The 27,302-nt window shown below is 51.4% G+C and overlaps 8 protein-coding genes across 8 annotated transcripts; 5 read left to right on the forward strand and 3 right to left on the reverse strand.

Annotated features, from left to right (window-relative positions):
• The first annotated feature begins 246 nt into the window (after positions 1–246).
• CC77DRAFT_378950 (hypothetical protein) lies at positions 247–1,616 on the forward strand. Its single transcript, XM_018531430.1, has one exon. The coding sequence runs from the start codon at positions 400–402 to the stop codon at positions 1,477–1,479; it is 1,080 nt and encodes a 359-aa protein (XP_018381922.1). The 5' UTR covers positions 247–399; the 3' UTR covers positions 1,480–1,616.
• Positions 1,617–1,706: 90 nt separating this feature from the next.
• CC77DRAFT_1023860 (cytochrome P450) lies at positions 1,707–3,702 on the reverse strand. Its single transcript, XM_018525748.1, has one exon. It carries the CDS (start codon positions 3,371–3,373, stop codon positions 1,754–1,756), a length of 1,620 nt encoding a protein of 539 aa, XP_018381923.1. The 5' UTR covers positions 3,374–3,702; the 3' UTR covers positions 1,707–1,753.
• Positions 3,703–7,121: 3,419 nt separating this feature from the next.
• CC77DRAFT_379603 (hypothetical protein) lies at positions 7,122–8,320 on the forward strand. Its single transcript, XM_018531434.1, has 3 exons — positions 7,122–7,725; positions 7,802–7,954; positions 8,006–8,320. Exons 1-3 carry the CDS (start codon positions 7,397–7,399, stop codon positions 8,088–8,090), a joined length of 567 nt encoding a protein of 188 aa, XP_018381924.1. The 5' UTR covers positions 7,122–7,396; the 3' UTR covers positions 8,091–8,320.
• A 1,369-nt stretch (positions 8,321–9,689) lies between these two features.
• On the reverse strand, positions 9,690–14,368 carry CC77DRAFT_970863 (AAA-domain-containing protein). Its single transcript, XM_018535821.1, has 7 exons — positions 14,012–14,368; positions 13,796–13,960; positions 13,658–13,736; positions 13,027–13,610; positions 12,127–12,533; positions 10,222–12,073; positions 9,690–10,169 (listed from the first exon to the last, which is right to left on the reverse strand). The coding sequence occupies exons 1-7, from the start codon at positions 14,114–14,116 to the stop codon at positions 9,837–9,839; spliced, it is 3,525 nt and encodes a 1,174-aa protein (XP_018381925.1). The 5' UTR covers positions 14,117–14,368; the 3' UTR covers positions 9,690–9,836.
• Positions 14,369–15,053: 685 nt separating this feature from the next.
• CC77DRAFT_1053191 (hypothetical protein) lies at positions 15,054–21,357 on the forward strand (the record flags this gene model as incomplete). Its single annotated transcript, XM_018527732.1, has 7 exons — positions 15,054–15,460; positions 15,540–16,178; positions 16,263–16,346; positions 16,402–18,316; positions 18,597–19,512; positions 19,595–20,840; positions 20,892–21,357. The coding sequence occupies 7 exons, from the start codon at positions 15,054–15,056 to the stop codon at positions 21,316–21,318; spliced, it is 5,634 nt and encodes a 1,877-aa protein (XP_018381926.1). The 3' UTR covers positions 21,319–21,357.
• A 1,089-nt stretch (positions 21,358–22,446) lies between these two features.
• CC77DRAFT_1034083 (DNA-directed RNA polymerases I) lies at positions 22,447–23,259 on the reverse strand (the record flags this gene model as incomplete). The annotated part of the gene is made up of 3 exons (XM_018526841.1): positions 22,447–22,987; positions 23,040–23,122; positions 23,179–23,259. The coding sequence occupies 3 exons, from the start codon at positions 23,257–23,259 to the stop codon at positions 22,447–22,449; spliced, it is 705 nt and encodes a 234-aa protein (XP_018381927.1).
• Positions 23,232–24,641, forward strand: CC77DRAFT_1023866 (leucine carboxyl methyltransferase). Its single transcript, XM_018525749.1, has one exon. It carries the CDS (start codon positions 23,455–23,457, stop codon positions 24,547–24,549), a length of 1,095 nt encoding a protein of 364 aa, XP_018381928.1. The 5' UTR covers positions 23,232–23,454; the 3' UTR covers positions 24,550–24,641.
• Positions 24,642–24,749: 108 nt separating this feature from the next.
• On the forward strand, positions 24,750–27,213 carry CC77DRAFT_1023867 (MAD-domain-containing protein). The gene has a single exon (XM_018525750.1). It carries the CDS (start codon positions 24,953–24,955, stop codon positions 27,116–27,118), a length of 2,166 nt encoding a protein of 721 aa, XP_018381929.1. The 5' UTR covers positions 24,750–24,952; the 3' UTR covers positions 27,119–27,213.
• The last annotated feature ends 89 nt before the right edge of the window (positions 27,214–27,302 follow it).

Consider the following 27,302-nt stretch of genomic DNA (forward strand, 5'->3'; position numbering starts at 1 on the left):
TTGCGAAGTGCTTGCCAGGCTCCACTCTTTGTGGCAGTTTGATGGTTGGTAGCGCGCCACTTTTTTCCTGCGCCCAGTCACCACCTGTTTCCATGATTACCGTATACAGGCTTGGGTGGCTAGGCTGAGACGACTGCTGCACAATAGTATAATAGCATTGTGATCCCCAGTCTTGATGATTGTAGAGTAACTACTTTTGCTTTTTCCAACGGGTTTACATCATTGAACGACGTTGTTCCTTTGACATTGTTTGGGGATATTGCATAGATTGCTTGATTGTTCTCCAGTACACGGCTTACGACCTCCGTTTGACGACGACCACGACCACGACCACGGAAAAGCGCTGCCAAGCTGACTATTCGAGAGGAACTATCCTACAAACTCAACGCACACATCAACATGTTTTCAAGAAGCATACTACTCCAAGCTTCGGCTCTTTTGCCCTTGCTATACGCACCCGCCTCCGCACAAAACGCTTGCAACAACTCGCCCGACCTATGTACCCGCCCATACAACAACATCACATACCTGGGTGCGCACAATTCTCCATTCCTAAGGAACAAAGAGACATCGTTCTCCACATCTGGAAACCACTACTACAACACCACAACACAACTCGATGCTGGCGTGCGCCTTCTCTCAGGACAAGTTCACAAGGCCAACGGCACCGGCAACGATGCATGGCATCTCTGCCATAGCAGCTGCGACCTGCTTGACGCTGGAACTCTGGAAAGCTGGCTCGGTGAGATAAAAACCTGGATGGACGCCAACACAAACGACGTTGTAACCCTCCTCCTCGTAAACTCCGACAACGCCTCCCCCGCAGATCTCGGCGGAGTTTTTTCCTCATCAGGACTCGACAAAATCGCCTACTCACCCCCAAGCTTGACAACCACACCGCAAACATGGCCCACGCTCGACACTCTAATCGGCAACAACACCCGCTTGATGTCTTTCGTCGCCAGCCTCCCGAACCCCTCGTCAGACTACCCATACCTCATGGACGAATTCGTGTACATGTTCGAAAACGACTATGAAAACGTCTCCCCTTCAAACTACTCCTGTAACCCATCGCGCCCGGAAGCCGTTGCTGGAAACCCCTCTACAGCTCTAGAGTCTGGTCGCATGTTCCTACAGAACCACTTCTTGTACGAGACGCAGCTCTTTGGTATCCAGTCTCCCAATGAGACCTATGCCAATGTCACCAATGCGGAGACCGGCTTTGGAAGCTTAGGCGAATCGATACAGGAGTGCGAGGGTATCTACGGAAAGCCGGCCAGTTTCGTCATGGTGGACTTCTTTAACGTCGGACCTGCGATTGCGAGTGTAGATCGCGCCAACGGCGTGAGTGGCGCACAGGGCAGAAAGAGTCTTAGCACAGAGGCGTTGGTGCAAAGTACCGGTGCTGGAGTCAGAGAGAGGGGAAGCCTACTGGCTGTGGTTTTGGCAGTCGGTGTCGCTGTTTTCTTTGGAGCGTAATAAGTGACAAGAGAGATTAGTATTGGATATTGCGGCAACTTTGGTTATTTGCATGGCGATGGCGTTTTGGTCTCTGGAACTCCTAGATTTTGGATGTTCGGATTAGGATATATTGGGTCAACGAACAAATGACGCGCCGCGTTTTCGCGCTTCGCTACGTCTGGATATGTAGCTTAAGTAGAGATAGATATGACGTTACGATGAAAGACGATCTCATCAATCAAGCAACTCGATTACTCTTCAATAGGTCTATTGCTTCATCATGCATACTCAACTACTCTTGGAAAGGCGTGAATTTCTCCAACACACTCTCAGCCTCCTTCAGATCATCCATCAGTACTCGCTTGTGCGCCTCACTCCTAACTCTGATTTCACATTCAAACTTCCGAGGCCGTATGTTGAAGCCCTCGGTATAGGCAAAAGTATCATACTTCACCCCTGCTTTGGGCTGAATATCAAAGGCCCACAGAATCTTCGCTAGCGCAATGTACAGACTATTCTCCGCAAGACTGGCACCAGGGCAGATGCGCCTTCCCCAGCCAAACGACGAGTGACCTGATTTTGCTGGATGGGGTTTGCCCGTGAGCGGTGTTGGTGCTTTGGAGCGTTCCACAAGCGCCTCATCGAGGAAGCGTGTGGGATCGAAGTGGTGTGGATTCGGATAGTACTCCTCGTTGAGGTTTATAGCCCATGAGTTTCCTAGAACAGTGGTGCCAGAAGGAATATAGTATCCTTCGTAACGATCATCCTCTGTGGAGGCGTGAGGTGTACCTCCGAGAACGGCAACAGGACGCCAGCGAAGAACTTCCTTTACCAGAGCGCGAATATATGGCAGGTTCGTTTCGTCTTCAAACGTAGGACTGCGGCCAGTGCCGATGATGGTGTCTAATTCGCGATGGGCGGCGTGTAGGGTCTCGGGATGCGTGACCAACGCTAGGAAGGCAGTGCAGAGCGTCGAGGCCGTAGTATCAGACCCAGCGCCGAAAAGCGATGCTGGGATGTAGGAGAAATTGCGATCCGACAAGGGGATATGCTCCGTCTCTCGCAATTCGAGCAGAAGCTTGCAGAGTGAATCTGGAATATCGCCGCCCTGGGTCTTTGCTCTCGCAAGATCCGAGCGTACGACATCCACCAAGGCCATGTTCGCAGCTGCTTCCTCACGACCACGCGCTTTTATATCAGCCTTCCAAGGCGCCAGAGCATCTGGGACATGCTTCAAGATGGGGAAGGACTCGACGAGGTACTTTCCAGGCACATTCAGCGATGCGGCGACATGCATGAACTTGAAGCGCTGGTGGATGACGTTGGCATTGAGCGAGTCGATGCGGTGTCCGTATGCGACACAGAAAACGATGCTGGAAGTGAATCGTTCGAGGAGTTTCTCCCAGTTGGCCGGGCTGTTGAGGAGCTGCTGGCAAAGCCGCGATGCCTCTGCTGTTTGAACGGGCTTGTACAACCTCAGCGCCCTGGGTGTCAAAGCCTGATGTAGCAGCTTCCTCCGCACACTCCATTCTTTGCCATATGGCTGTACCAGTATACTAGCATTGTCCCACAGTATCTCGCCCATAGCCACCATACGCGGACGCGACGAGTACTTTGTGCTCCGCTTCTCCATCAGCTCGACAGCGATGTTGGGGTCGGATATGATGACAGTAGGCTTGCGGCCGATCCATATCGTGAAGATGGGACCGTATATCTTGGACCATTCCTGGAACTGGATCCAGGGCTTTGATTTTGGGAGTTGAAGTTTGTTGCCGAGAAACGGGAGAGGCGTGGGACCTGGAGGCATTCGGAGCCACACCCAGACATCGTGGAGAAGCGTCGCGAGGGGTACCGCGAGGGCGATAGAAAGCCACAAGTAGGGTGGTAGGTAAAGGAGAGAATCTAGCGCCATGTCAACAAGGGTGCGTAGAGGATAGACGCTGATGCTATCCAGGGCTGTCGAGCACTTGGAAGGCGATATGTACTCGCGACATCGGACTTGAGCGCTTCTACAGCTTCCAACGTGATGCTCGGCAGTTGTACTTGCTCGCTACTGTTGCTCCGCGATGCATGGCGGGAGGAGGATGCGGGGTGCTTATTCGTTCACTCATCCCTTCATCATGCCAAAGAGCCGCCCCACCGTCTAGCGGTCGGCCTGCTCTCTCCACTCATGCATCGTTATGAGAATGGAACTAAGCCTGCCTTGGAAATTCTTCGAAACGGTATTTGCTCAAAGTCATGATTGCTGGCGAGAGACAGTGATGACATGTCGCGCTCGGGGTAATTTACCCGGACTAGCGCGTTGCGGGGAAGGTCCGGGACAGGAGAGGAGGATTGCGATTGCACCCGCAACTTTACACCTACGCACGTCGTCTCTGTGCGCTTATTCTGACTGACATGTCACTACTAAAACGCATGATATCATTTTCTGCGCCACATAGAACGCCGTCGGTAATCTCGAAGGTGCCCGCCTTCGAGAATGCGGGACGCGTATCCGTCATCGTGAAGGGCGATTCCGCTAAATCATTCATGACCATGGCATCGAAAGAGCTATCAAGACAATCATGTTGCTGACGTTTCGAATTTGTCCTATTCATCGTAACGGAAACTAGGTCAACTCCTATGGATATTACAAACTCAAAGGTCGCTGTTGTTTCCAAAAGAGTCTTGCTTATCTCACCCCATACAATTGAAGGTCCATGAATGTGCAATATTCGCATCGATCCTAGAGCAGACACCTAACCTAGAGATCTTCAAATTTAGAGAATCGGTTCCCTAGACACTATAGTTACGCGAGTCTACTAAGGTCACGCTCATCATCTAAGAAAGTACACCGCGGTGTCTTGAAGTTGAACGTACTAAAGCGATACTGTAGATTACTCCCTACATGATAAGGTTAGGAAGCAGCTTTCGGGCTCGACAATCACACGACGACGTCTGGCATTGAACCTGTCAATAAAGAATTGTGAGAACTGAGTCTACGCTGAGCTCCTTGACGATTCAGATTACAGCAACTCTACCAAGCTATATCACGTCGAGATCCCCGATTTCTTGCTTACAGGCGAATTTCTACGTTTACCAGAAGAACAGGCGGGCAACATCTTGCATCACACTCTGGAAGAAGCTCTACGCTGGTAAACGGGTCAGGGTTGGGTTGTGGTTGTGTAGGATTTGTAAGATCCTAATCCAACCACAACCATTAACCCGTGATTTTAGACTCTAGCATGGGTATAGGTTGGGTTGGGGTTGGGTATAGTATACCCAAGTATACCCAAGTATATACACCTGTGTCTAAAGCAATCATCACATATGATTATAGCTAACCCAGATGAAACCCTATATCCACGCTCCTCCCAACCCAACCAAACCTATACCCACGCTAGAGTCTACCCTGATCCAACCTATACCCGAGGCCCGTGCAACCACAACCAAACTAATGCCCATCACAGGGTATACTATACCCATTTACCAGCGTAGGAAGAACCACCCATTGCTCATGTTGATGGGACGATCAGCAATATCTGAGATGTCCAACGTAGTATTTTCTTTACATGTCATCAACACAGCGACCCCTCAAAGCTGTGCGAGGTTGAGCTTGATGCTGAGTGTCGTCCTATGGTTAAGTGCTACACCGGAGGTAGTTGCAGCAAACTGAAGCGGCATGGTATCGAAGTGGAGGCTCTGATAGATGATTCAGCCGTAGGGCTTCTGGTATATGCCTCAGAAGAGACTTATACTGACTGTAAATTTTAGACGTATAGGCAGCAAATCTGGGTCAGTAGTAAGCATTTCCTTTTGTCTGGACAGAGGAACGTAGCTTGCCAGTGTGTTATTTCATCTATATACCTGTGGTAGTGCCTCACAGAGAAGTGTGAGGATGTAATGAAAAGACATATAGTTTAATGACTCTTGTAATTGAGTTTGATTGTGAGAAGACTGAACTTCGATTCTTTGACGAGGTACATCAGAAGTGACGCCCGGCTATGCGGAGAGACTCGCGCCCGAACGTGCGTCAATTCTCCGATAGACAGGCTTCCACCACTGCGACCGGCCTCAAGTGGCTCCCGCTGTCAGATGTGAGCTTATCCATATGCAGTGGACATAGGCGAGCGCCAACTCATACGCATGGATACGATCGCCGAACTGCCATACAGTAAGCTAGCCACCCGAACGTTGTGCCTAACGTAACCCGAACGACGGGTCGCGCTTCCTGAAGACTATCCTGGTAGCGCATCTATGCTAGTAATACAGTGTTACCGAAGTTGCATACCAGGTTCGGCGCATAGTTCCTGCATGGGAGTGGTCCAAAAACCACGGCATTGCTCCATTGGCGAGAATTTAGTCCGTGGCTGGGTCAGATACTGAGCACTCTGTACGACAGTGACTCGGAGTAGCTACCACGCGTAGCTCACATGGCTGCCTTTGACAGTTGTAGCACCGGATCGGATCGCAAAGCGCAATTGAAGCGCCAATGCAACCGTTTCTTTGAGTACAAGCTTACTATAACGTTGACATAATGCTTCGTGCGCATGTCATTGACACTGAGATTATAGGGCTTCGATGAGCTTCTGCGATCATGAGGTGGAGCTGTGGAGGAGGTAGCTTACCAGGAATGGCTGCATAGTGCAAGCCGCCACACTAAGAGGACGTTGGGCAGTACATGCAAGGGCGTTAGTGGCATACCGCGATGACCACATGTCATCAGATGGAGCTAGACAAAATCCTTCACCGCCACTATACATGCTCTTACCTTATGGTGGAATTGTAATTGGAACGTCTACGGATGCGTGTGAGGTGTCGTGCGTGGTTACGCAGTGCAGGGATTGCACATCGGCTTCAGGCATCAAAGAGCCAAGTCTGTCCTGCAGCCAGGCGTTGTCTTCGCGTCCACAGCCAATTGCCGGTGAAAAGGCCTGTCTTTGTTGCTGCTCGCAAGGATGACGCACCGACCCAAGGAGGGGCACGAGCAGGCGGGGCGCTGCTAGGACCCGAATATTCCTCCACGACCTTCCATGGCCGTGACCATGACAAAGTCCAGGAAATGTCGTCCTCCCATTGCGCTGCATGTCGGCGCGCGCAATCTTTCTCCTACAATCTCGTGCAAACAATTCCCGCCACTGGTGTCATGCACTATCTGATCCTCCGCATCCCGTTCCAGATTGCATGCTCAAAGGCGCTGGCAGCTGTCGAGCCAGCGCATCAACTTGACAACACTTAGCATGTCCGTCCGGCAGACTACCCATGCATGTACATAGCTCCACCGGCGCTGCTTTTGCATGACATTGGTGTCCGCGTCTGCTGCGCTTACTCTGCCTCGCTGCCTTTAGCACGCACTGATGCCGGTCATTGACGGCACTGCTTCTACAGTCGTAACCGTTTGCCATTGCACGCCAATTCGCTCCGCTGAACCTTCTATACTGATACGAGCTGAGCTTTTATTCACTAGTCTCTTGTCCTGACCAATTGGCACTTTGAGTATCCAGTATCGCTCCGAGGCATCGTTGATCGGCTGCGGCCTACGGCCAAGGGCATTCATCCAGCCCAGTCTAGATGACGCTTTCAAGACCGGCTCTAGCGGAAAGAGACCTCAATGGACGTAAGACTATGCACCTTTATCACCACCAGGGCGGGGTTAGGAGCCTGAGTCGGCATGAAGGGGTCAAAGCCAGTCCCCGTTGATCAGCATGCTCCTAGCATGTCTATGGCTGAATGGTATAAAAAGAGGCCTTTTCACAGGCTCAACGAAATTCCCTTCTGCTTCTCTTTCACTCACCCCTCTAGATATCGTTACACTACATCACATTTGCCTCTTGTCTAAGCATTACAAGCTTCAGTGCTCCTAGCAATCACTCAAAACATCAAAACATTTGAGCTTCGTGCCATCACACCACTCAATACCCTTTGACACCTATCCTGAATACAACGGATATTCAAAATGGCTTCTACCCACTCTTTCTACCACTACCCCCAGTCCTCTTACCCGATCAGCATGCCACAGAAGCCAGGCTTCTACTATCCGCAGCAACAACATGGTTACGGACGTGTGGCAGGATCACCACCTGAGGCCAACGATAGTGTCACAACATCTGGAGTTCCATCGTACGAGCCATCGGCAACTTCCAGCAACTACGCCGGATCTGCCAGTGATTACGAGTCAACTAGCGGCGCCGCCAGCGTGGATCTCCTCGATTACATGGGCAGCCGTGTGAACGGTTCATTCAATCCGATGCCGCTAGATCGCAGCTTGGCGAGACAGGCACAAACGTAAGTTCAAAGACCTCCTGCTGCGAGGCCGATCAAAAGGTTTCGATTGTGGTTGCAGAGCTGACATGACAACCAGATCTGGTGAACTTAACGCTAAGCACCGAGAACTCCTTGAATTACAGCAACTTGCTCAGCGCCGATTGGCTGGTGCTCGCATGAACTTTGCCGATGGCATGAAAGCTGCGAAAGAAGTGCAGAGAGATTTGCAATGGACGCAGAAGCGAGTAGAGTAAGAATAGTGTAATTCCAGAGTGAACAGTATAACTGACATTTTCGATAGCTCACTCAACGAGCGAGCGGCACGCAAATACCCAGATCAATTCCGCACTGCCCAAGGCAAATACCCGTCACCAGTGGACTACTAGTACCACGGATTCTTACAAAACTGCCTTACGGCCTCTGTGGATGATTCAAACATACAACTTTCGGTTTCTTCAAAAATCCGGGCGGCACACGGTTATTTTACAACTTTCTGGGCTCTACAGGTTTTTCTGTTTCTGTTATATATCACGACGTTACCACAAACAATGTGGTATGCGTCAAGTTACGAACTGTCGTTCACGGTTTCCTGCTCCACTCCGCTCCACTCTCGGCCTCGCTGCTTTAGCGAAACCCACACGCCGGCATTTTACTTTTTCCAGCAAATGTGACGCGGTCCGGCCCGCTGCCTGATGCAAGTGCTACGCGCTTGTTTATAGCTAGCGAACGAATGGCGGCAGTCAATCGACTTGCGGGACCTGATAGTGCGGCACTGGCGTGATCCCTTGTCAGCCGTCGATGGGCCGGAGGCGAACTGCAAGCTGGTAAGCATCTTCATTCGTCAAACGTTGACGAATAGACGGTGGGACTCGACGGGTGGTACTGAGGCGTTGGATCCGGCTGGGTGTTCTCCTTTCGTCTCCTTAGTTTGGGAATTGGTCTGCTTTTGGGTCGACGTCATGATAGTACTATACCATGAGGCTGGAGAAGGATTGGTCTTTTTTGCAAAGGGCTCTTTGGTGTGACTTCTCTATTATTACTCACATGTTGATGTAACGGCTTGTATGACCGTTGCGGCCGTCTCCCAGCGGAGCGGTCCACCCACAAGCACTTGAATGCTATATATTTTAACCGAGTCGCAGTGTGGGGGATGTGAAGCCATTCTAGTTCTCATCCTGCTTAAACGTGCCATTCCAGTGGATCCGCAAGGTCCACTCGTAAGCCAACTGATTGCACAAGCCCGCTCCATGTTCCAATGTAGTGGCAACATCATGTGACGGTTCATCCTTAAACCTAGCCAGTGGGCATCAACTCGCGCTAGGCCAACTGAAACATGAAACCTGTGTCTCTGCAAGTTACCTGCATTGAACATAATTGCACTAACCCCAAAGACAAGTTCCCCCACTGTTCCCCCATAAGCAAGCCACACCCCGACGAACGAAGAAGACCGGTTTAGAGTTTCAACTCAAAACCCCTACTGTACATCTCAGGCCATCACTTTCATGACTTGCCAATGATGCAAGCTCATGCCGTACATCCCTAAGCCACAGTATGTCGTGCATCTACCCCCGCCTAAACGCCACGCACCATTTCGTATCCACCTAATCGGAAGCAAGGCGGCCCAAGTACGACTCGGGAGAAGAAAAGGAAAGCAGCGGGGAGCTCCGAAATAATCGCGTAACTAACTCCACTGCAGGGATCTGACCTGATGAAGCAGTGTCTGCCTGCTGCGTTGTGAGACCAAGGGTACCGACAGGTGTCAGATGTGAGGTTATTGAAAAGCGGCCTGACAAGTGACTAACAGTTGTGCAGCAATTTGAGGAGACGAAGACATGTTGTGGAATGGGTAAGATTCCGGACGAGAACCGGAGATGTTGCTTTTGATGGGAGTGGGCAGGGATACGAGTAGAAGTGAGGCGAATGGTGTACAGACTTTGAGGTGAGGTTGAGTGCAAGTTTAACGGAGGTATCAGAAGACGACATTTCAGCATGATATCCTTTCTCAATAATTATTCTATGTTCCCACAATAGATGCTGTCATTACAGTGGTTGCATAAGACATCTACAGGTAGTCTAGCTAATTCAATTCGATGGTCCGACGAGTAGTTCGTTGATGTTGAACCCTTGCCAGCCTAAATCGAACCCCGGTTCGCAGCAATAGCACGAGACATGACGCGAGCGAAACGGCCAGGTACATCCTGGTCTTGCTTCGCGGTCTCGATACCGGTGAGGATCTTCTTGATACCGACCCCGATTTCAGTGTTACCTGTCATCTCCTGTATCTCACTGATGGCACGCTGTTGATCGGAATCAGAGAAGGCACCAGATTCTTGCAGGACATTGGCGAGCTCCTTTTGTGTGTTCACGTTTGGGACTGCGATTTCGGCATCGAATCTGGCGAAGAGGTCGAGCTGTGTGAGTACCGATCGTTCGGTTGTTGTCGCGAAAATAAGTAAGCGACGGTCCTAGGTCTGTTAGAGGATTTCATGGATGATGTGATACAGGGATTCTGCATACCTTTGGTGGCTCCTTGCCAAGCAGGACCTTCAGAGCAGCCAGAACCGTGTTACTGAACCTGGGACCAATTGGTACCCAATCCAACAAAAGCTCAATTGAGTCAATGACGATAACGCTTAATGGACTCTTGTATGCATCTCGGAACACCTTGTCGAGCTGCCCAACCTTTTGCATCTCACTGTAGCCAATCATGTCTTCAGCTGAAATCAACTTGATGAACGGGTAGCCTGAATCAATGGCCATTTTGGCAGCCAAAGCTGTCTTTCCAGAACCTGGTGGTCCGTGTAGTGCAACAGAGAGTAGCGGCGATGATTCTGGTTTCCTGACTTGATTGATATACAGGCGTCCGTCCTCCAGTATATCGTTGATGAATGACGAGTAGTGGATGATACCGTGTCGTAGTCGCTTGCTGAGTTCCTCTTCAGCGACACCGAAAAGCGGTTTGACGTCATCAAGTGCCGTCATGAAATCTTGTCGCATAACTTTGATGTCTTCCACGTCTGCCTTAACAGTGGTGCCGTCTTTGATATGTCGATTGGAGGCGTATGATGTGGCAGCCCTCACCAAACCATTGATTTCAGCACCAGAAAAGTTCTTCGTCAGCTTAGCCAACTCTTCGACATCGACATCGGGCGCAAGAACGTCGTTCTTGCGCATCTTCGCAGTGTGGATCTTGAGGATCTGGGCTCGACCAGACTCATCAGGCAGGGAAATCTCCAGATGCACCTCGAGACGACCGGGACGCAAGAGGGCCTCATCGATCATGTCCATGCGGTTCGTCATACCAATGAGTAGGATGTTGTGCAGCTGATCGACACCATCGAGCTTGGATAGCAGCTGGTTGACAACACTGTCGCCTACGCCAGTACCGCTGCCCGCACCAGAACCTCTCTGCTTGCAGACAGCGTCAAGTTCGTCGAAGATGATGATATGAAGGCCACTCTCATCGCCCTTCTCTTTTTGCTCTTTCTCTGCATCGGCGAACATTTTTCGGATGTTTTCTTCCGAAGCTCCGACGTACTTGTTTAGTACTTCAGGGCCGTTGATGACCTTGGGCTCCCGGGCGTTCAGCATCTTTCCGATTTGCCTAGCAATCAAAGTTTTACCAGTACCAGGGGGTCCGTATAGAAGCATACCACGGACGTGATCGATACCCATTCTCTCGCGAATGCCCGGAGGCAGAATACGGGAGGCGAAAGCTCGTCGAAAGATGGCACCAAACTCTTTATCCAAGCCACCAATACCCATATCTTCGAACTTGAAACCTGGCTGGATGATGGAGTTTGCCGCTGCGCGTCGCGCTGATGCTTTTAGTTTAATGTCTGTTCGAGCGTCCTTGAAGAAATCGACCTGAGTATGTCTGGTGAGGATTCCACGAGCACGCGGATCGGTGAGGGAGGGCGCGTTCGTGTCGTCCTTCTCCATGGACAGATCCGCAAGTGTGACAGTTCGTATGGATAGCCTGAGTGGTATACTCTTGATATCCATCAAGAGTTGCTGGCCTGGCGCAAGGATCTGATTCTCGAAACTCTTCTTGAGCATGGTAGCGAGCTCGTCCTGGTCGTACGGCGTCTCGGTGGTCTTCCTCCCTGCAAATCCGACTTCGACGTCAACTGCGCCCAGGTATGACTTTCCGCCGCTCTGAGCAAAGTGGTCGTAAGGTGCTGCCATGACAACCTCCTGAGGCCCAAGTGATATACTAGCCCATGTTCGTTGTGCATCTGTGAGACCAATCTCGCCTGGGTTGCATCCTTGTGTAGGTCGAGCAGAGAGGGCGAAGTTTCCGTTGATGAGGATGTAGACATCGGAGCCGTCGGGGTTTGGTGGGAAGTCTTGAGGCGAGACTGCAACACTTTGAGGTGTTAGCAGAGGCGTTGGAACGGGGTGATTGTGGGCTGAACGTACATGTTGCCGAAAGCATAGGCGTTGCCTCCTGGGCTCTTGATGGGCCGCAACTGTCTTGCAGGCCCGGCCCCTCCACCGCCTCCTGGTGGGCCTCTTGCGGGCATACGCTGTCCACCAGGTGGTGGAGCACCATAGGCTTGTGGTTGTCGGTCATCGTAGCCGCCCATTCTTGTGTCTTGTCCGCGCGGAGGCCCTTGTGGTGGTTGCTGTTGCGGTGGCCGTCCGTAACCGTCGTTGCGTGGTGCTGGCCGAGGGGAGCTTCCAGGAAGGCCTGGGAGTCGGTCGCGGTTGAACATGTTTGGCGGTTGGAAGTCGTTATCGAACTCGAGAATGTAGGGAGTGGTGTATGCCACGTATGGTCTTGGAGGAGGCAGAAGTAATGAGGCCTCACGGGGTCGCAAAGGTGTCTAGGCTGTAGTATGGGGACAAATTTGGTCCGCTCTCACTGCAATAACTATTCGATGATCTGTCCGGTCCAAATGCCGCCACTAAGCAAGCCAAAGCAGAAACAAGCGTGATACAACTTGACCGTCAGGGTCTGAGATGCCGTGTGGGGAGCTTCAGGAACGCGCTTGGACCAAGCCACAAGCCACACGTCATCCCCGCCGCTCCGCACCTGCCGCCACTGCCCAACGTCGCGTCTGGAAGCTGCATGCTACTTGATCCAAAGGGTGGCCATACACACTGGTTGCAATATCTCCACGACGCATGATGAAGATTCAGATTAATTATTGAACTGGTCCCTTACTGTTCCTGGGCAACAGCGTCTCCTGCGATGGAGGATGGCGGGACGCTACTAGTACCGTACCGCCGTAATGGCGAGCGCCCCGTTGATACTGACCACATCATCATACGGACAAGACTGATGTTTGCCGCTCAATAGCCTTTCCCAAGATGCACTGCCTTGCCTCCGCCATACCACAAAGTACCTGTCCTGCAGTGCAGACCTGTTTCTTGTCCCACGTTGAACTCTCCACCAGTAGGTATCTTGCCTTCGTTGTGTTCGGGCCAATACTCTTTCTCGAGCCAAGCATTAATCTTTTCGATTTTATCGATCAAAGCTTTCGTCTTTTGAGCATCAGGCGAGCCAGTCCCGTCTTCAAAGTCCTTGGTATGGATAAAGCGGCCAATGGTGAGATGGCTTGAGGGCACAACGTACCGTGACTCAACTTGAAGGCCTGCATCACGGCACATGGAGAAGAGGTCCCGGCGGAGATGATGGTAAGTGAGTTTATCGTCCTCTGGTGTGCGACCCGAATGTAGGCCTTCGCTGGCTGCAGGTACAAAGCTCAATGCTATGGCTGAAGCGTCGTACCCGATGAGCGGTTTGATAAGGCGCGTGCGGTGGTCGTGGGTGAAGTCAGTTATGGCAGGTATCTTGTCTCGTACTCCATCTACTAGCTTCTGAATCTCCGGTGCCGTCTTCGAATGCGTTATTTCCAATGCCGTGATGTGGAGGTTGTCCCGTGGCATGAGCCAAAGATCTATTCGTGTTAGAATTAGACTTTAACAACAACGACATATTACGTACTAGGTGCCACCGTCAGCAGTTCCTGTTGCACTCGGTTGATCATATCCTTGACTTGCTGTGTCGGTCTTCCCCAAAAGACCTGTTCGTGTACAGAGTCAGTTTTCGTCTCATATCCGGCTCGTACATCGGGATTCTCACAAAGCAGTTGCGGGGATCTTTGTATCCAGGCTCGACAGTGGTATCATGGACTCTTAACAGTATTGGATCTATGTTGACGCCTTGGAAGTTGGCGTCGAGCATCTTCGCCTTTTGCTGCTGGTTCCTTGTGGTGCGATGCAGCTCATACTTTTCTTGGATTCGCGTCTGCAAAAACGTGCTCAGTAAGTGTGAATACAGAATACAGAAGCATCTTACCGGATCGTCTTCGCATGCCGCAATCAGTGCGTCGTAGGGATTGCTGAATGAGGAAGTTGAGACACCTGTGAGGTCCTCAAAAGTGTTGACCGCCTGATTAGACATGATATTCCTTCGTTAACAGTCGTGAGACAGGGAAAAACCAGATAATTTGTATGTTTCTTTTTGACCTTGCTGCAGAGGACGAGACAGGTACCATACCAAGGCCGCGGGAATACACGAGCTGCGACTTCGCTGCATGGAATGTCACCTTTCCCAACGTGGTAGCCTATCCGCCATGACTACACGTACTTCAAATGTTCTCGTACAAGTCTTCTGTACCTTCACTCGCTAAACTGCCTATCTGATTTGTAGCCATCCTTCCTAGGGCATATCGCTCAATGGCAAGAGACGGCATGCGGGGTATATGCCGTGGTGGAGGCTAACACGTGCTTTCGATCCACCAGCGCGGGACGCGTCGCGCTATGTACCTGCCATGTCCAGGGCTACTACATGCCACATGAAACTCGATGCACCCCACCCCGAATTGCATGCCGTGAGCATGCTCAGCAACCTCACTATTACATAGCCTTATTTCTTATCGTCTCAATGCTGAATTCCGCGTCTCGCAGAGAAGAACAAGAAGCGGCCTGACAACCCACGCAGGCGAAGCGTCATCATTCTACAATCTGAAGACGTCACACCAGAGAAGCCCACCAGAGGTCGAAAGACCAGGCATAGCAACTACGATGACGCACAGCCCACTACAGAAAATGTGTATGAGAAGCCCAAACGCAGCATTATACGCAGCGGCACGGCTAGATTGAAGCGCAGAAAGCTTTTTCCTGACAGCAAACCTAATGAGCATACTCAAGTTGCTAGCCCAAGGTCAAGCCCAACAGGGTCAAGTTTGCGCGAAAGCACGAGGACATCAGAGCAACTTGTAGACGCAAACGACCAGACACAAGATGCCGACGATGGACTACCTTCGCCTATAACTTCGAATGATCTCAGATTAGGGGATGATCTCGAGCTCGACACAGCATCTGGTGAGGATCTCCTGATGGAGGAAGCCGATACTGATCAAAGCAAAGGCAGCGGCACATCGAGCCTTCATCTTGGCGGACGCTCCATCAGAGCTCGGCCAAGGGTATCTTACGTTGAGCAGTTCCCCGATGACCCGTCGGATCTCACAGCTGAAGACGAATCCGAATCCGATGTTTACGTGTCCTCCGCAACGGATGAAGAGAGCGAAGCCGACATTGAGCTTGTCTCTTCCGAAGACGAAGACAAAGTATCAGCCATAAGCGACCCTGGGTCGCTAGACATCATGCTGGACGAAGAGAGCATCGCTGTTGAAGATGACAACCCCAAACCGAAACCACGCAGACAGCACAAGCCTGGCGAATCTACTCGAGCCGACAAGGGCATTGACCTAAGCCTTCCGCCGCTTTTCAAGCATTCAGGAATGTATGTCTGACATGACTACCAAAGCTGTGCAACTCGGTCTTTGCGAAGCCTTGAAAACTCTAGGAGAAAGACCTATCAGGGTTGCCACAATGTGTTCTGGCACAGAATCTCCTTTGCTTGCGCTTGATGAGATCTCGAAAGCCTTGGTGGCAACAGGACGTACTCCGATGCAAATTCAGCAAGAGTTCTCTGCCGAAATCGAAGTATTCAAGCAGGGCTACATAGAGAGAAACTTCGCCCCAAAACGGTTGTTCAGAGATGTCCGTGACTTCATTCGCGAGTCCGCCACCACGGCAGTGACAGCATATGGCGCAGAATTGGATATCCCCACAGATGTGGACATCCTTATTGCGGGCTCCGTCTACAAAGATCTTTCTAGGTTGAACACCAGGGGAAAGACATTGGATGATGGTGGCGAGTCAGGCGACACATTCCAGGGAATGTATGCATATACGGATCGCTTCCGCCCAAGCATAGTGTTGCTTGAGAACGTCAAGAACGAGAAGAAGACGTGGGATGACGTTATGCGCAGATTTGACAGAATCGGATACGAAGCCCAGTGGATTTATTGCGACACGAAAAACTACTACCTACCTCAAACGAGAGAGCGCATGTATATGATTGCGATCGAACGTACTCTTTTCGGCAAAGGTGTCAAGAGCGCGACAAGCCAGTGGAAAGACTTGATGCGAAATCTGGAGAGACAGTGCAGTAGTCCGTACGAAGCGTTCCTCCCAGAATCGCTGAAAGAGTCAAGCGGTCATAGCTTATTGAAGAATGAGCCAGATTAGGCTCTATGTAGATTACGAAACGATCACATTCGCTCCGAGAAGAGGCTGGGAATACTAAGCCCCATCAGCCGACGCAGCGATAACGGCACCGTTCTGTAAGTTCACGTAATCCTGCTGTCGTCAATGACACCCAAACTAACAGTTGTGCAGACCCCCTGATTTCGCCGACAGGAAGTCTTACATCTCGCAGTCCTCAAGAGTACACGATGCGATAGACATTGCTCATCTGGAAGCTGCAGCGAAAGGTTACGATTCTCTTTACAAGATGGCGTTGTGGGACGTCAGCCAGAACGTGGATCGGTTCAAAGCAGATTTGGGAATCGCGCCGTGTATTACCCCAGGTGGACAAGATTTTGCGAGCAACCGGCAACACGCCCTCAACGGTAGCCAGCTTTTGATGCTTCAGGGCATGCCTCTTGATAGGTTGCTGTTCGCCAACGAAACCCAAAAGGACTTGCAGAATCTTGCCGGCAATGCCATGTCCACGACGGTGATCGGGGCCTCTCTTATCTCTGCTCTCATTGTTGGATGCAAAGCCTTCCGCCCCTATCAGGCAAAGTCAGGTGGCAAAACATTATCTGCTCCACCTGACAGTAACATGATCACAGAGCCTAGCATGCTGAAGCGTACTTTCCTTCAGCCTAGCACTTACGAGGATCTCAACCTTGTCAAGCTCCAGCAAGAAGCCAAGTCGAGTGCGCGTATGTGTAATTGCGAAGGCAAACAGGCCATAAGCAAGTCCGCAATTCAGATCTGCTCAGCGTGCGGACACTTAGCCTGCTCATCATGCGCGGGTAACCCCAAGCACGTCTACAGGACAATCGTACCAACCAGTCACCGGATAACGCCACCCGACGAACTCATCAGGCGATGGAGGCAACTTATGCCTTCACGGTTGAAGTTCGACGTTTTTCCTGACATCAGTCATCTGGCTTCCAAGCTAGGCGCGAAGGACCCAATACTAGATGGGTATCTGGCTACTGTTTCGGAAGCGCAGCTGGGCTCTCAGTATTTCTGCATGGGCGGATTCTCCCGAGACTACAACCAGTGGAAGATCACCTACAGCTCGCACCAGGCTACAGTTGAGCTAGTGGTGGGTGACCATATACAGTGGTCCTTATTTGTCAAATGTCCAACACATCTTCCTGGCAACAGTACCTTGCGGAAATTCCTCAGTAATCCGATCGCGCAAGCTACCGTTGCAGATACACTTCTCAACGTTGAATGGAGAGTGCGCATACCCTCTACCAAGGATCTTGTCGTTGATGTGAGCGGCTCATTCGAGAAGATTAGCTCATGCAGGAGCAGACTTGGCCTCTCGGACTACAAAGAAGAAACCGTGCCAAAGAGAATCAAGATTAAAAGCGACAGTCTGACGGCCACTGTCGGCGATTATGAGCACCTACCACATTGCGGGACTGCTTTTACAAGTTTATACAAGCGATCAATGGCAGTGCACGACATGTACATGTTTCTAGATCCCGACCCCATTGGCTGGCCAGAGCACGACAGCTTCGTGTTCAGTCGCGACCATACCCGGAAACACTATGGTGAGAGCCGTAGTTCCCTTGCTCGCGTACATCCATCTTGGCGACCATGGCATATGGAGGACGGGCGTGTACACGCCATCACAACCACAGTTGTTGACGTTTGGGCTCCTGCTGCGATGACACTAGTACCAGCGGCTGTATCTTTGCACGCGGACTTTCTTGAGGAAGGACGTCTGGTTGACAGTGTTATGCCAGATTGCTCACAAACGCTTACCTGCTTAGACGTCTTTCTCCACGATGAACTCTCCGTCCAAACTTTCGCAGACTACTCGTGGGCATTGAAGAGTGCCAAAACGCTGCCGCAATGCCTATCCTGGCAAGTAGTGCACTTGGACTGGCAGAGCGAGTGCTCTTGCGCGCCAATCTATCCAGAGATACTTTGGAGCGTGGAAAACGGTGTAGCGACGGCACACGAGGATCGTCGAGCCGCTGCCACATTCGAACGTGCCATCAAGCAACGCCCTACCATAGTCCAACTAGAGGCTTCAAGTGATGCATCAGGAACACGAATTCGGGTGGGCGTCGATATCATGTCTTTGGTCCATCGTGCTCAAGGGAGACTTCCCGAGGCGGACTCTGCAACCACTTCCTGGAGGCTAGTCACGGACCACGCTGATTTACCTTCACAGCCATTCCCGAAATTCCGGTTGCAAAGCAATTCGAACGACCTTCGTGATGCTCTGTTTACGCTACCAGGGTGCCTACGCGGTGCACAGAAGTCTGTTACATGGATGGCAGAGCAAGAGATAGGAAGACCAATAACTATCTGTGAGACAGAAGAGTCTGTTTTTCCAGGTTTGGGTTGGAGAGCAGAAGCTCAGGTCAAGACAGAAGATCGTTCGGGGTGGTGTGTTGGCCGATCAACCTTCGTTCGGCAAGACTGTTGCAAGTATAGGACTAATCCAGAGTAAACTCCATCAGGTCACACCCGAGGAACTCATCAAGCGCAACCAGCCCTTGGCAGCTAAACAACCCCGACGTTTAGACTCTGCTGCAACATTAGTCGTTTGTCCTCCACATATTACTCATCAATGGAGCACAGAGCTCCAAGAATTCCTAGGTTCAGAGGAATTCGACAACTACAACGTCCTTATCATAGAGAACTACAGTCAGCTGAAGAGTCTTACCATCGAAGATTTCCTACAAAGCAGGATTGTCATCGTTTCTTGGACGCTATTCTCTGAGGAAGGTTACATTTCGGAACTGGCAAAATTCACGGCCTTGCCTGAGCCTCTCAAGACCAGTCGCCGTGCATTCAGTTGCTGGCTGGCTAAAGCAGTCAGCGAGATCCCAAGTCAGTTGGCAGTGTACCAGCGTCATGACTATAAGCATTTCAAACGGCTGACGGAGCAACTCCTGGACGAGCGGCTACTGAAGCCTGAATTCCAAGTGACACTACCTGTTAAGATTCTCCATGGTGCTGCGTATGAGTCGTTCAGCACTCAGCTGCCGTCAAGACCTTCAAAACGAGTCAAGACGAAAGCCAACTCTGAAGCAGATAGCTCGTCAAACTTGGCGCCACTGTTGCATCTCTTTCAGTTCAACCGGATCATCGTCGATGAGTACCATTACCTTAACGACAACAACAAGATTGGGAGTAACTTTGTGGCCACGAGTATCAAGAAGATAGCTGCACACAAACGCTGGTGCCTCTCGGGAACACCAGCCTTGGCCAACTTCTCTGATGTCAATCAATTGGCGTCCTTTCTTGGTGTGAAACTTGGTCGATATTTCTGTGGCGACGGCACTGTTCACGACTTCGGCGGAAAAGACATCGAGACTGGATCAGACAGATGTTGAGAGCTTCTTGTCGCAAACCGAAGTCATGTCACGACAGTGGCATGAAGGCAGGCATCAACGCGCACAAGAGTTTCTCGATAACTTCGTGAGACAGAATGAAGCCGAGCTCCGCCATATCCAATGCTCAGAAAAGCTCTTGTCGGTAGATCTAGATGTCGCTCACCACGCGCTCTATCTGGAGCTTTCGCAATACCTCATCTCCCAAAAGATGCAAATCAAGAAGCTCAACAAGAAGTCAGGCTCAGACAGGAGCAGCAGGTTGAATGACAGCCTAGAGGGCTCTGCAAGTGCTGAAGAAGCGCTGCTAAGGTGTGCGTTGATCTTTGAGACCGAAGAGGGCAGGTCAGCGCTCGAAGTCTTGATTGAGAAGCGCTCGCGTCAGCTCCGCAGCACTGAGAAAGAACTGTTGAGACTGCTATCTGAGTTCGAGGGCTCAATGGAACAGATTTCAAACACCGAATCGGGCATCAAGGAGCTGTATGGTCATTACAAGAAGGACGTCTCGCAATACAATTGGCTTGGAGATGATGAATCCAGCCAACGTGTTCGCGCGATGTTGAAAACAGCCCAGAAGACGCCAAGGAGAGATACTACTGCTCTTGAAGAGACATCGAAGGTTCAACGCGAGCGAATGATTAAACAGCAGCTCTCGCAACTCCGCGACATTTCTCTTGAACTCGCGCATAGGACAAGATCGAAACGATTTGTCGTATCTATCCGCGATCATCTACAACTTGCAGCTCTTGACAAGATTCAGCCTCTTCGCTGCAGTTCTCCTAGTTGCAAAGGCACTGTCGACCTTCGACTGCTCTTCTCTATACCACACTGCGGACATACTGCATGCAAAGAGTGTCTTGAACTACGGACTGATGACGAGACCTGCGTTCATCCTGGCTGCAACTCTCATGCGAGCGAGGGTAACCTGATCCGAATGGCCGATCTTGGTTCGAACGAAGGTCAGGATACTGTGCAAGGCTTTGGCAACAAACTTGAGACCGTGGTTCAAATCAATCACCGAATGCCGGCTTCCGACCAGGGCATAGTCTTTGCGCCGAACGAAGAGATTATTAGCATTCTCGAAACTGTGTTTGATCATTACGACATTTCGTACCATTCGCCAGGTCGAGGTCGACACACTGCTTCAGCTAAGCCCATGGAGGAGTTTAAAACAAACAAAGATCCAAAGACAAGAAAGACGCTTATCATACTCAATCTTGGGAGTGAATCTGCAGCTGGCGTGTAGGTCCTCTTTGTTCCTATAGAAACTCTCCTCTTACTGACCATTCGCAGCAATCTTACAATCGCCAACCACGTCGTCTTTGTGTCACCCTTCCTAGCAAAGACACAATATGATTACGATTCCGCTATGGCACAGGCGATCGCCCGAAGTCGCCGTTATGGCCAGAAAAAGAAAGTGTACATTTACCATGTGGTTGCGCTACGAACGATTGATGTTGATATCCTTGAGCATCGCCTCAGACGGAGTGATGCCCTCACTGCTACTGATTCTACGGCCAAGTCATTAAAATCATTAACTACGAAGAAAGAAAAAACACGACTCGCCAGGAATAACAAGAGCGAGATCATGCTAATACCGCATACGTGGTTAGCTGACAAGGCCAAGCGAGAGATCCTGGGTATTGAGGAGTCACCGGATAGGCTCACCTCCCTGATCAACTTCTCTGAGACATTTGAGCAGGAAGACGACGAGTCCTAAGGCAGGCATACAGCAGGCTTGTCGACTGCGATTCACCTTTCAATTTCGTCATTAATCATTTCCGCATTCTGCTTTCATGTTATATACCTTATCGATGTCTTGGTCTCGTGTACGATTACTGTTTTCCGCATAGTCAAGGCGCAAAGTGTAGTTAGCATGATACCCGCAGTCGGGCACAATGCATCTTTGTCTATTACAATTACACTCGTACTGTCATCGTGATGTATTCGAGACAAGCACAATTGACATTCCAGCACTACCAACTACCTAATCTGGCCTGTTGCATACGAACTAGATTAGTATCTCAGCCCCAGCCCACTCTGCTTAGCATAAGCACCACTACCAACCCCCACCAGGGCTCACCGGTAATTCCACCCATCATCATCACCATTACCAGCTCTCCGACCAGTTCAACACCACATACCCCTCTCGAACCACTGCCAAGCCAGGTCGGCTCCACATGCCGCACTCCGCTGAACGGTGAAGGAACGGTACAAAGGTACTTAAGCGCCCCGCGTTAACCGTGTTTCTAGTTAGCAGATGCCCGAATAGGATATTGCTTCTTTGAATGGATGATGGGTGTATTTGACCGATCAGGGCAATGCTGGGTTACAGCTTTCCATGGTTTTTGAAGAGAGTTACTTGGATGGGAAGGTTGGAGTGGGTATAATTCGTAGGTGAACCAAGGGTTGCGAGATATGCAGCTATAGCGTGGTTCGGGGAGACGGCGCAGGCGACATGGATGGGTAGGATGTGATTTCGTGGTTCATCTGTTTCATTGGTGGCATGGAGGATACAGGGTGTCGCATGTGCTATAGCATTTCGGGTTGTCAGTTCACGAGCTCGAGTCGCCCTAGGGTATTGCACTTGGCCAAGCTGAAGACTTAGAACTTTGATTCGCGCGTCCTCGCCTCTCCTCTCAGATAGTACAAAAGTGATGTGTCAAAAACCAAGTCCTTTTCCATCGCCAAACGCCTCGCCGAATGCTACATCAGTCTCGATGCCTGCTCCAATCTGAGTGCCTATGCACGGTTGGAGGAATTACGCATGCGCGCTTTAGCTTGCACGGTACGCTGTACGCAAACAATGATCTCCTGTTGCACTGCATCTTGTCCATGCCTCGAATGCTTATATGACCCATCGGTAACTGGCGTATCGACCGGCTGTCTCGGATTTTCGGATAATCTTGACAACAGAGCCTCTCCTCAGGCCTAGGTACTTGGCGACCGGGTCGGTGGACTGGATTCTGGGCAGCTGTGTCTGCTTCAAACGGTATCGCTGGAGCAGTTGCTGCTTCTCCTCGTCGCTCAGCAGGACATGCTTGGGCACCAACTCGTGCTTTGTGATGTTGACGAGCAAATCTTGCTCAACAAAGACCTCTACACCGCCCTTGGGACCATCGGTGATGCTTGTCGCGCCGCGCAGGAGTCGAATGGCCATACCCGTCATGGGCTTTACGGTGACCATGATACCGGAGTGGAAGGAACCGTTGACAAGATGGGACATGTAGTCGCGCAGTTGCTTCATTCCGACGTTCTCGTCTGCGTTGAACTCGATCCAGATGGTACCGATATTGGGCTGGGGGTTCGGGTTCTTCTTTGTCGGGGCGTCGGTGTACTTTGCGAGCATATCTTCGGAGGGCTGGCAGGAGAAGTTGAGGCGCGAACGGCTGGTAAAAGGTCAGTACTGGGGCCTAGAGATGGGCATGGTTTGGCGCATACTCAGGCTCGCCGTCCTCGCGCGCATATTTCCTGGCGAACTCTTCGAGCGACATGGTCATGTCGTCTTCGACAATCATGTAGCCCTTTATGTACAGTCAGCGCGCAGTCCATGGTGTTCCAAAGCGCATGCGCAACCCACCCGGTCGTTCATCATCTCCTTGGTTGTCCGCCAGACTCTCCACAGGCGAATAAGAGACGCGCCGTACTTTTCGCCTTCCATGTTTGCCGTCGCTAACGTTGATTGTGGAGTAAGGATGTAGGGTTGGGGTGTCGGCGCAACAGGTGAGTGAAGTCGGTCGCGTCAAAGAAATCTCCAGAAGTCCCAAAGGGCAGGCCGGGCGTCGGCTTGGCATGCAGCGCTAGCGCGGAACCTGGAGCTGGACCCCCACCAATTCCGCCCATCTCGAACCTGAACATGGCCTCTTCAAACGAAATCCCCAATCTACGAACACTTCTCGGACAAGGCCGTGGCGGATCATCACGAGGCAGAGGACGTGGAAGAGGCGGCCTTGGTACTTCTAGCGAGGGACGGGCACAAGTTCTCGACAATGCCGTCAAGGCTACGGATCAAGATGCGGCGGGGAGCAGGGTGAGCTGTGTAGAGCTTGGCTATCTTCACGACCCGTATGCGAAGCTGTTTGCGACACAGCAGACGACAAGGAAACTGCCATTGCTCAACCGGGGCACTTATGTTCGCACCTCGGCCATCGACCTCTTAGTCGCCAAGTTCCTCACTACCCACCCGTCGTCGGCGAAGCAGATCGTCTCCCTCGGTGCTGGCACTGACACGCGATTCTTCCGCCTTCTCGACCTATACCCTCAGACGCGCCTCGTATACCATGAGATCGACTTCCCTACCAACACACAGGCCAAGATAGCCGCCATACAGAGGCAACCGCTACTGCATCGGAAGCTCTTACACATGCCGTCAACTTTGGACTCGTACTATTCGGATACCTACAACATTCATGCGCTTGACTTACGGTCTCTGGCGAGTTCGTCAGAAGAGGCGCCCCTACCTCAGATACCCAACCTGGACCCGAGCATACCTACATTGATCTTGTCCGAGATGTGCCTGGTTTACTTGCAGCCTTCGACAGTAAAATCGATAGTGTCATCATTATTGACGCATTACCTACACCCTGCAACGCCCGCCTCTCTCATACTCTACGAGCCTATCCTACCCCAAGATGCCTTTGGCCGGACCATGATATCGAACCTCCAGAGCCGAAACATCCACCTTCACACATTGACGGCATATCCCGAGTTGGGCGACCAACGCGCACGCTTACAGGGCTATGGCTTGACAGACGGAGCCAAGGTCGCAGATACAAACACTATCTGGCGAAGATGGACTAGTGATGAGGAGAAGGAGCGCATCGCTGGTTTGGAATTCCTAGACGAGCTGGAGGAACTGGAAATGTTACTCCGGCATTACTGCGTCGCATGGGGCTGGAGAGACGGCAAAAGCGATGTCTTTTCGAAGGCTTGGGCGGATGTAAGGGAGTAGGGATCGGTAGGCCCTCACTTGAGATGCAGCCGTGAGCATATTGATAATTATCCTGTATCTGAGAACGAACAAGGAATCTATGTCTGCGGCATACCCGAGAGTTGTGACATGACCTGTGTAAAGTGAAAGCCACGTGCCTGCGCGCCGAATGCACCTCACACGCTAGGCCCAAGGCGGCTTTGTCCGGGCGGCGCCTTGAACCCCAGACACGATGCTTGCGACAACAAGAACAACGTTTATTTACCCACCACTCGCCCGAACTCGACGCCACTGCTGGAAAGAGCAAAAATTACCCGACGATACACAATGGCATAGTTGCTGCCTCAGCGTACCGACAGCGATTGCACACGCCCCCAACACAGTTTCTCCATAACAAACAAAACAACAAGGAGTCGCTGCCGCCATGGCAGTGCGCAACACCACACAGCCGTCCTTCAACTTCCTCACTGGCGAGGAAGAGGAGCCAACGCCTGCGCCTGCCACCGCCAAACGAGAACCTCTCCGCGAAACGTTCCGAACCACATTGCGAGCCTCGCAGAATGCGCCGCACACGGTTGTCCCCTCGGACCCCATCAATGAGGATCTCCGCGCCCAACTCAATACCCTGCGATATGAGCTCGAAACAGCGAAGCAGGAGAAGGAGATGATGAAGTTGGAACATGCGCAAGAACTCCGCGATGCCCAAAACCGCGCCGATGCCGACTTTCGTAAAGCGCAGCAGGTCGAGGCATCCAACACCCTTACCGCGAAGAAACACGATGCGCTGACCAAGGAAATGGCCGAGGTACAAACACGGGCTGCCAACGAGCGACAGGCGCTGGAAAGGCGATTGCGCGAGTCTCAAGAAAGAGCGCAATCACTACAAGAAGAATACGATGAGGTCAAAGAGGAGTTGTCGACATCGCAGCGGCAGAATGAGCACCAATATAACACACTACAAACCGAACACAAGGCGCTCAAGGAGAGTGTCGAGGAGGTGCAGGCAGATCTACAAGCCAAGGTCAACGCTTTGCAGATGGCACAGAAGAAGCTCGCGCAGAAGGAGGAGGAAGTCGATCAGATGGAGGCTGAGGTGTTGCGCCTCAAGGCAATTACGGGAGATGCTGAGACGCTGGCAGTCATCAAGAGGGAGCTTTCTGACCAGGTCGCACACATTAAGAAGCTCGAGACCCTGACGAGGGAGCAGAATACCGAGCTCAAGCAGTATCGGAAACAACACAAGGCGATTGAGGTAGTCGAGGAGGAGAAGAGGTCGCTACAGGCGAAGCTGCGTACCATGGATGACTTGGAACGGCAATTGGGAGAGGCTGAGCTGAGAAAGCAGGTTCTAGAAGAAGAGCGCCATTCATGGACGTCGTACCTCGAGGCAGAAGCAGAGATACACGGCGAAGTGCTCTTTGAAACACCTCAAGACCTCGCGAGAGCTTTCATCCAAGAGCGCATAGAAAGGACTGATCTCATCAACAAACTTGGCGAGATCAAGCCCGAGCTCATTGTCAAAGAGGCCAACATACAAGCACTCGAAGAGGAGAAGGCCAAATTACAGGCTGAGATTCAGCAACTTAAGGCAGCTGGAAACACTGCCGCAGGGAATGGTGCCGACGCAAAGGTACGGGCCAGGTTTGAACGACAGAAAGCGTTAGCGACTAAAGAAGTCGACTTCTTACGTGCCCAAGTCAAAGCTTTCGACGACGAAGAGCGCGAGATGCAGCCTGACACATTCGATGCTGCAAAGTCTGAACGGATAAAGGAGCTCGAAGATCTCGTCGACCAATATCGTAAAGAAGTTGATACTCTGCAAAAAGAGTTCAACAGTTTAGAGAAGCCTGTTGCTGCCACCACAGGCCAAAAGCGTGCTCTTGATACGGACGAGAATGAGGAACGCGTAGGCGAGCTGCGCCGAAAGAACCGCCAGTTACAAGATGACCTCGGCGCCCTGCAGAAGAAGATGAAGCTCGTCGAGGCCGAATACAAAGCTCAGCACTCACAGCTTAAGAAGCTAAAGGAGTCTTCTCGAACACGAGTCCTAGAGCTAAAATCTAACCCTACCGCCGACGCGGAAGCCCTCAAACTAAGCACCGTACGCAACCTCCGCGAAGCCAACGCTCAGCTCCTGGACCAGCTCGAGAACCAAAAGACACCGCCATCCACGGTCCCACTGGCCACGCTCGATGCGGCTAGAGACGAGCTCGAAGAACTGAAAGCTCAGCTCGCTTCTTCGTCTAAGAAGATTGTACGTCTGAAACAAATCTGGACGGCGAAATCCCTCGAGTTCAGGGAAGCTGTTGCATCCATTCTGGGCTGGAAGCTGGACTTTATGCCTAACGGACGGGTCAAGGTCACCAGTATGTTTAAGCCTGCCGATGAGGAAGGGGAGAACAGCATAGTGTTTGATGGTGAGAACGGGACGATGAAGGTCTCTGGTGGAGAGCAAAGTGAGTTTGCAGGCGAGATACGCGATCAGATCGTGTATTGGGTCGAGGGGAGGAAGGAGATACCATGTTTCCTTAGCGCGCTGACATTGGAGTTTTGGGAGAGGGGCCCGGGTGGACAGACGATGCATGGTTAGCTAGGAAGAGTTGCGGTATGTAATGAATCTGGTGGATCCGGATGTAATGAACAATTTCTGCAGCAACGGATAGCTGATTAGCAGGATGAAGAGCTTTTAAAAACAGAATTCATCCGTCCGTGTCCAATTGTCATTTCTTTCCAAGATCAAACCATGCCCAACCTCCGCATCTCCCTCTCAAACT

The sequence above is a fragment of the Alternaria alternata genome, assembly GCF_001642055.1.
Source record: "Alternaria alternata strain SRC1lrK2f unplaced genomic scaffold CC77scaffold_21, whole genome shotgun sequence".
Classification (NCBI taxonomy): Eukaryota; Fungi; Ascomycota; class Dothideomycetes; order Pleosporales; family Pleosporaceae; genus Alternaria; species Alternaria alternata.

Coding starts and splice junctions, on each gene's coding strand:
- CC77DRAFT_379603 (XM_018531434.1), top strand. CDS start 7,397: ATGGCTTCTACCCACTCTTTCTACCACTACCCCCAGTCCTCTTACCCG. Junction 7,726..7,801: donor TTGGCGAGACAGGCACAAAC/GTAAGTTCAAAG, acceptor CATGACAACCAG/ATCTGGTGAACTTAACGCTA. Junction 7,955..8,005: donor TGGACGCAGAAGCGAGTAGA/GTAAGAATAGTG, acceptor CATTTTCGATAG/CTCACTCAACGAGCGAGCGG.
- CC77DRAFT_378950 (XM_018531430.1), top strand. CDS start 400: ATGTTTTCAAGAAGCATACTACTCCAAGCTTCGGCTCTTTTGCCCTTG.
- CC77DRAFT_970863 (XM_018535821.1), bottom strand. CDS start 14,116: ATGTCTAATCAGGCGGTCAACACTTTTGAGGACCTCACAGGTGTCTCA. Junction 13,737..13,795: donor AAGATCCCCGCAACTGCTTT/GTGAGAATCCCG, acceptor GTACACGAACAG/GTCTTTTGGGGAAGACCGAC. Junction 13,611..13,657: donor ACTGCTGACGGTGGCACCTA/GTACGTAATATG, acceptor TAACACGAATAG/ATCTTTGGCTCATGCCACGG.
- CC77DRAFT_1023866 (XM_018525749.1), top strand. CDS start 23,455: ATGGCCTCTTCAAACGAAATCCCCAATCTACGAACACTTCTCGGACAA.
- CC77DRAFT_1023867 (XM_018525750.1), top strand. CDS start 24,953: ATGGCAGTGCGCAACACCACACAGCCGTCCTTCAACTTCCTCACTGGC.
- CC77DRAFT_1023860 (XM_018525748.1), bottom strand. CDS start 3,373: ATGGCGCTAGATTCTCTCCTTTACCTACCACCCTACTTGTGGCTTTCT.